Source organism: Cupressus sempervirens, chromosome 7 (genome assembly GCF_028749045.1).
Source record: "Cupressus sempervirens isolate cs-2001-9-10 chromosome 7, ASM2874904v1, whole genome shotgun sequence".
NCBI classification, from domain to species: Eukaryota; Viridiplantae; Streptophyta; class Pinopsida; order Cupressales; family Cupressaceae; genus Cupressus; species Cupressus sempervirens.
Genome location: NC_143124.1, coordinates 760,540,785 through 760,548,535, shown reverse-complemented (window position 1 = coordinate 760,548,535; position 7,751 = coordinate 760,540,785). Strand labels below are relative to the sequence as shown.

The following is a 7,751-nucleotide window of genomic DNA, read 5'->3' as shown; positions in this document are numbered from 1 at the left end:
TATATTACTTCCAGATAATATATCATACATTACATTAAATTGTACAATTTTTACATAGTAAGAAGCAGAAAGTAATCTGCGTGATACTTCAACCACACAACTCCCCCTATACATTAATGACAAATAAATATGCCAAATTTGTGTTTCTTCCATGTAACTAAAGAGGCTTATAGAGGAATGTGTCATAGCCTGCCGCATCATTCAGCATTTGTTACTTATTACTGCCAAGCAGTAACAACTGAAACAATTTACTGCCATCTTCATGGTAGCTTGAGATTGAAGTAGATAATAACCTTAAAAAGGCACTCACATATAAACTATTTCACAACATTAATAAATCATACAGTACTAGTGAATAATTTAAGCCAAATGTTCAGAGAAGCATAAAGACATAATTTGCTGGCGAATACAAGATATAAAATAACATAATCGCCAATCACAGTTCTATGAGAACATCGATTTAAAGTGCCATCTGTAGACCAAAAACACAGATCGCCCTGTATCATGGACTCTATAAGGATCCGTTTCCATTTCTTTTTTGAGAAATACACAACAGTGCTGAAAACAGGATACACTAATAACAGATGTTTAATCAATTACGTATGGAGCAAACTACCCCAACACGCATGCTCCTTACAGAACTCTAATAGAATGCTGTAGAAAGTGGACAACTGCAAACTTATAATCTTCCAAGTTCTGACCCAATCAACTGTTGTAGATCATCACATTCCCAGCATTAGTTATCTACCTGAGGAGACTGTAGAATTGTGAAAGGAAGGTATTTCTACAATCACCATGTAGACCAATCTTTTCGACTGATAATTAAAATCTTAATAGCTGAATCAAGATACAAGATATTTAGGTGGTCTGTGTTGTGGGAATGATTTTGGAACTAGCACTGAAGCTGCTCCCTAGTAGCACAATCTGATATAAATACAAACTATTTGGATATTCTCAAATTTGTTCACAACACTTTCAGAAGATAGTAATTACTAATAACTGAAGCAATGATGTCAGTGCTGTTAACACTTACATCTAACATGCTACTTTTTAACCCCTATATCTACAAACCCACAGATTAAGACTGCTTTTGTCACCTCGGAAATGATTTGTACTAGAAAATGCTACAGATTTCTCAACTCTAGTAAGCACCAGTGAAGACTTTTGCTTCTTGATTCTTGCATTACTGCAAAAAGATGCATTTTTGCGATATGCGAGTCTAGTTTAAACAGAGCCAGTCTGGAAGGGGAGAAAGACCTAGCAAACAGGAAATTAGCAAGGAAGGTAAAGCTTAGAGAGAGATGAAAACTAGTAAACGCAAGTTGGCTTTCATCCATAAGTATGCTAAATCTAGAAAACTCAAAGGTGCCTCTGACATCAACGTCAAAGACAAATGATAGGAGCTGCTGTATTGTAATTGGAGAGCCTGGGAACAAAATGACGTGTCGATCAAGTAGAGAGATAAAAATGAGGTTCCTGGACTGTATATTGTTATCAAAAAGCAATAGTCTATTCCAGGAACAATTATCAAAACTAGAACATGCTCAGGATGAAATGAAGCAACCAGCATCCCTGAATCTGATTAACAAAGGCCATTTCCTGTTTGTTGAAAGCCAGTTCACTTTGAAGAATATGTACTGAAGAAATACAGAAACACAAACAATGGGAAGAAAAATGTACTAATTATTTCAATATGTGAATCTTATGTACTTATACAAAAAAAACTCCAAATGAGGAGTTTCTGAAAACAACTCAAACCTAAATCCAACATTAAATATATATAGAAAAATTCATTACTCTAGAATGGCACAACAAAAAAAGCCACTAGTAACATTCACAAATATGCGCCTGAATCTGATTGACTCAAGGCATTTGTTCGGGTAGATCCATCCTACCATTGATGGTGTGTATTAAGGAACACAGAAATGGAGAATGGTCTCTAAGGCACAAAAAAACATATGAATCATTGTGATATTGTTATGCTGAAATCTCTTAAGGGTGTGAAGTCCAATGAAAATTCATTTACCCGAAAAGTTGCTCTAGAAGGCAACAAAAGAAGAGATGATACTGCAAAGCTAAGTCACAAGGTTCGAATCCAAATTCAAGTTCATCGATCATAAAATTCGAATGAAATTCAGCAAGGGTAGATATCCGACAAAAAAAACCAATATTAAATTTTACTTAAATATTATATTAGTAATATATCCACAAAATTGTCAAAATAGCTAAATGTTGCTAAAAATTTTAACTAAATAACTCCATATTAGTTTAAAATAAAATAATATTATATTAAATAACAGTAATATATTAAATACCAAAAAATTCAGATGAAGTTCGGAAAGAGTAAAAATTCGTTGAAATCCAAATCTCATGGATGAAATTCGACGAATCCTGTGACTTAGCTGCAAAGGAAATGGGAACAGATGAAAAGCTGTGAAACAATTGGCAAGCCCACACGGTTACTCAATTCTTACAGACCCCACAATAATATTGAAAAATTGGGATCCCCTTAAAAGGAGGCTTATGTTAATAACTAGAAGTTAGCGCTCAAGAAAACTAGTAAGTCTCTCATTATTCTAAATACCAAACTGCAAATTGACCTGCCTTTGGTAGAGCTGAAGATATAAAAGCAATATAGCTTCCAGCTGAAACAGAGCTATTCACTGGCTAACCCTGTGTAAAGGAATGATGGTATTTGCAAATTGTTTTCTCCTGTGTAGATGTTTAAATAGAGTAGCTTTTTTTTGAATTATTAGAATTATTGCATCTCTTTTCAGCATTTTCGCAGGGTAGCAGGAAAAAGACCTTACATAGAGAACTTCTCACTAACCATGCCAAGGGATTAGCATCCACACAATATTGAGTTTGAAACACAGATTGCATTTGAACATGGGCTCTCAAGCAAGAATTACAAGTCAAAAGGATCCCTCTACATGGCCCACATTAGATCAGCCAATGATCCTGTGCAACCATACTAAAGCCGCATCTTGTTCTTTCAATTCAATCATGATCCTATGTTCAATACACATCAAAGTATAATGGAAAAGCCTTACCTGTTGCAAGAATCTGGCAAGTAAAAGTCTAATGGTGAAAGTCAATATGTTGTCTGACAGTAGGTTCACTTAAAGTGAAACTCAGACATATCTTGTAGAAATTTTGTGCTGCCTTGTCTTAGACAACTGCTAGTTATCAAGACTAAATCTGGGAACCTTCTAGAGACCTTGCATCAATTTTCTACATTACATGATAGGAATACAACAAAAAATGGAATCACAAGTTTACAAGAGTTCTCATTTAGATTCCAAGTCAAAATCTAAAATTAAAACAATGTAGAACATTTCTTGTTTAGATTCTATGAACTGCTTATCACAACCCCAATACTGGAACCATAAGTTTATTGTACCTCTACAACTACCTACAATAAACAATTCATGCAATATCACCTCAATGACAAAATTTCTTCGAACTACCAATCTTGTGTTTTACATGGTACCTCTATCAAAATGCTTTTGTATTCACAATCCATAAAAAGAAAGACTGTTGTTATAGGAAAATGAACTCCAAAACTCTCAGGTCATATCCCAATTAATTCATATATAATTGTTGTGATTCTTTCTGGGAGGACTGCATCCATTAAGGCTTGCAATCTACCCAGAAATGAACTATAATGATCTCTACAGATTGTGGAAATCTGATATCAATAATCTTAGTGCACATAATATAACCTTGTTCTAAAGTTGATGGAATATTTAAAAATAAAAGATATCTACCGATTAAAACAAACTAATGAGAATACACAAATAGTTTACCACCAGTCTTAAGCCAGTACACTGTATTGAGAAACATGTTGTTAAAAGCAAACCAAACCTATCAAGCTACCTCCAAAAATTAATATAGAAGTTAGCTTTGCATGTTGTAGGCATGCATTGACATGAATAACTGTTTCAAATATTCAACGCTGTAACAAAACCTCTAGAGTAATAACGGAAAATTCTCTTTGAAATCATCATCTTTAAATGAACTGCTCAGGTACTTCAATTCTTCATAGCTTTGACCACAAAATACTCATTAAAATAGGAATGCAGCATATAGCAATCCATTTTAAGCCCATACTTGGACTGTCTTTCATCTACGTACATGGCCACGTTGCATTTCATATGCTCCCCAAGGAGCAGCTGCAGCCCCATATGGAGCTCCACTATCTGCAGCCCCTTGAACCTGAGTAGATACAACACACTAATTTATAAATTAATATGCAAATGATGTTTACACATAATCAAAATAAAGATATGTAGCTTATAAATATTGAAAGTTACAAAAAAAATTAAAATTAATACCGAGTGCATGCCATAACTGTCACCATATGCACCGCCTGAATACCCCATTTCCGAATTGCCATAACTACCGCCATATGATCCACCTGTATAAACACCACAAATTATCACTTACTCTAAGAGCTGGAAATAACATAAATTACTGATCATACAACAAACTTGTATACATGGATATAGAAAAAACAGGAAACAAACAAATTTTACAATATTCTTTTTGACATAATTGTTAGAAATCATTCAATATTACTTGGGGATCTGCAGAAATACTAGCATGTAAGAACATAAAAAAATAAAGAAAATGATAAAAACGTAATATATCCTACTGTACCTGGATTTGCAGTGCCACGCACTCTCTTGTCAGAATTTGCAAGCTCTGCTCGAAGTTTCTCAACTTCACGAGCCATTGAAATCAAATTTTTCTCCATAGCCTGACTCTGCTCCAACTGCTCAGTGTGTGCCTTCTTCTCATAGTCAATAGCAGTTCTGTAAATATAAAATATCAACAACAATAAACAATAAATCCAGTAGCTGCATAATCATACTTGTTGGCTTTTAAACTTAATATAATAGATACTTTCTTCTCAAACTTTTTCCTCCCATGGGGATTAGAATTTGCACATAAAGAGTTTGTGACAATTCTATAACTAATGAAATGTAAGGTTTTTAAAAAAAAAATCATACTACCTGGCCCGTTGTAATTCCTGATGTAAACTTTCAATCTCAGTTCTCAAAGCAGGTACCTGCTGCATATCTGCCCTGGCTCTTGCCAAATCTTGGGTAAGAACTTGCACCTGGGCTGTCAACTCTTGTCTGGCAACACCCAGCTTCTGATTATCTGCGCGTAACTGCATAATCTCAGCTTTCATTGGCTCTGTGGAACGCAGATCAGCTTCCAGCTTCATTGATTTGTCATACAACTCTCTGAGTTGATGTTCTTTGTCAGCCTGCATATTTTGGGATACATGACTGAGATGTTGTAGCTCCTGCTGTGTAGCAGCTAGTTCCTGCCTCAAAGCCACATGAGTAGCAGCAAGACGCTGATTCTCCACTAGCAGTCCCTGAATCTCTTGATGCTGAGCTGCAAGTTTTTCCTCAATCAAAGCTGGGTGAGGAGGCAGTGGTCCTGGTCCCCTGCCAAATGGGCCTTCATGCATATCCTCAAGCCCTGGGTGAGACGGCAGAGGTCCAGGGCCTCTAGCATATGGAGCTTCCCGCATTGGTGGCATGCCTCGGGGTCCACCCTTGAGAGCATGTGCAGGAAGACGATTTCTTCCAGCCATTTGGAATTACTTTTTTTTCCCTGTAGCAGCAGATGAAAGAATTATAGAACCATAAACAGCAATGAATCCAGGAGTTGCGCAATATATGATCCCAACCAACTCAAGATTTGGAGAAAAAAGCACAATCACCATTGATATTATGGCAAGGAAAGGCATAAAAGCCATAACTATAGCAAAGCACTCAGATAGGAACAAAACAGCCAACATAGAAGAAATAGTAGACAAGCATAAAATCAATAGTTGATAAACTCCCTAGATATAGCGAGTTACCCAAATTTTTAACCAGACTAACCAAACTTCTGATTAATGAAAAATCCCAGACACATATCATAAACACAAGCAATTTAAAGAAATATCATACAATCTATAATAACTAACTAAAATGTTCAAGATGACATAGTACAAAATGGGGATGACAAACATATTCCGAGGAAAGCAATTTTCACAGCATTAGAAAACCTTTAAATCGAAGACATGTTGAGAACAGTTAACCGTGACACCGCCGTGAGAAACCAAGTTCTTCCACGTTGCTACAGGCACCCCATAGCCCCTTCAAGCATATTAAGAAACGTTGGAATATGAGAGGGTAAGGTTTCGGACTACTCGATATACATCAAATTCTTCACGTATGCTAAACTTTCAACGACAAACTACAACAATACAGCCAACAAATCGCCCACAAAATACATCATGGGAGTCCTCGGTCTCAAACCAGACACTGGAAATGATAAAAAACAACCAGGAAACGAGTTCAAGAGCATCACATTGAAAACCTTCATGGAGGTATTGAGCCATACATTTTTTTAAACATACCTTAGTCTCACATGCCATATAACAAACAACGTATAACAGAAAAACTAGCTTTACTACAACTGAAAATTTAAACAAAATAGGGCAGGAGAAGAAGAAGATGCTGTTCTCAGGTTCTCTCACAGTTGTAAATTAAAGTAGTGCTTTTAGCCGCATGAACACATAAAAAGAAAAGAAGAAACCCCAAGGTACAGAAAATAATCATCGAGACAATAAAATATGAAAAACACAAAGCATTCAGACCCCTATTGAACGTAGATTAATATTTAAAGCGAAATCACTTGAATTTACAACGAAATGGAGTTTAAAGACCACAAAACAAATGCCGCCATTATTCTATAGGGGTCGACGCAGCAAAACAAAAGTAGTCTAGGTAGCTCAAAACGAAAAGATCAACTCTATTGGAAATCCTACTCCGGATCGCACAAAAAATTACAAGAAAAGCTAAATAAGTACAGAACCCAACTTGCTTAAACCTACAGGAAAAAAAATCATAAAATGCATGAAAGAGAGAGTACCTGAACTCAAACAATTCAGGAAATGCTACAAAATTTCCGTATAAAGAACGGAGCTTCCACTTACTTCTCCCCTGTTTGTATTTTGCTTTCTTCCTGAGGAAAATTGCTCGGAGATAATTTGAGGGTTTTGTCGAATGTCCTTTTGATTAGGGTTTACCGGAAGTTGCCGGTTTGTTTTTGTAGCACTTTGATTAGATATTCGGAACGCAAGGAATATATTTACTGATGATAAAATATGATTTCGGTGACCTCAAAAATAACCGAACCGTGTTGAGGGTTAGAGGCCTGGAGGAGGTTGGCGTTCGAGTCTCTCGAAAGTTTGAAGGAATTATGGAGAGGGCCAATATATTTTTGGTGAGTGACACATAGTGGGATGTACATAAATTGTTATATTTTTATATTTTAAATCAATTTAATTTAGTCTAATTCAAATAATATTTTACTATAAAAATTATTGTGAAAAATAGAAAATAATTTCTAATTAATAAATTTTGGAGTGTAGGTATAAATAAATAAATAAATAGAATAATTGAAAAATTAATGTAGGTAACTCCTTTTTAGCATGAATATAGACAATGAAATCAATATTAAAATTAACATATGTTCAACTATTGTACGTGACATCTATTTCTCTATATTATATTTACAATTGATCTTTTTAAAATACATTAACTATACTTCAATTATAATTTATATTCCTAATTTTTTTATTTTTTTAAATGGACTTCGTCCCAAAAAAAAAAGTCCAACATAAGCCAAATTTATTAATTAGAAATAAAATATTTCAACATTAGTTTATCACATACCTA

General features: G+C 35.0%; 1 protein-coding gene across 1 annotated transcript; it reads right to left on the bottom strand.

Moving 5' to 3' along the window:
• Nucleotides 1-3,748: 3,748 nt before the first annotated feature.
• Nucleotides 3,749-7,092, bottom strand: LOC149549506 (structural maintenance of chromosomes domain protein). Its single transcript, XM_089792887.1, has 5 exons — nucleotides 6,943-7,092; nucleotides 5,019-5,634; nucleotides 4,663-4,817; nucleotides 4,338-4,420; nucleotides 3,749-4,218 (listed from the first exon to the last, which is right to left on the bottom strand). The coding sequence occupies exons 2-5, from the start codon at nucleotides 5,612-5,614 to the stop codon at nucleotides 4,126-4,128; spliced, it is 927 nt and encodes a 308-aa protein (XP_089649013.1). The 5' UTR covers nucleotides 5,615-5,634; nucleotides 6,943-7,092; the 3' UTR covers nucleotides 3,749-4,125.
• Between the last annotated feature and the right edge of the window lie 659 nt (nucleotides 7,093-7,751).

Bases quoted from the DNA above. Each gene is read 5' to 3' on its own strand.
- LOC149549506 (XM_089792887.1), bottom strand. From the start codon at position 5,614: ATGGCTGGAAGAAATCGTCTTCCTGCACATGCTCTCAAGGGTGGACCC. The intron at 4,421-4,662 runs GTACAGTAGGAT...GTGTTTATACAG, and splicing joins GCGTGGCACTGCAAATCCAG to GTGGATCATATGGCGGTAGT. The intron at 4,219-4,337 runs GTATTAATTTTA...GTATCTACTCAG, and splicing joins ACAGTTATGGCATGCACTCG to GTTCAAGGGGCTGCAGATAG.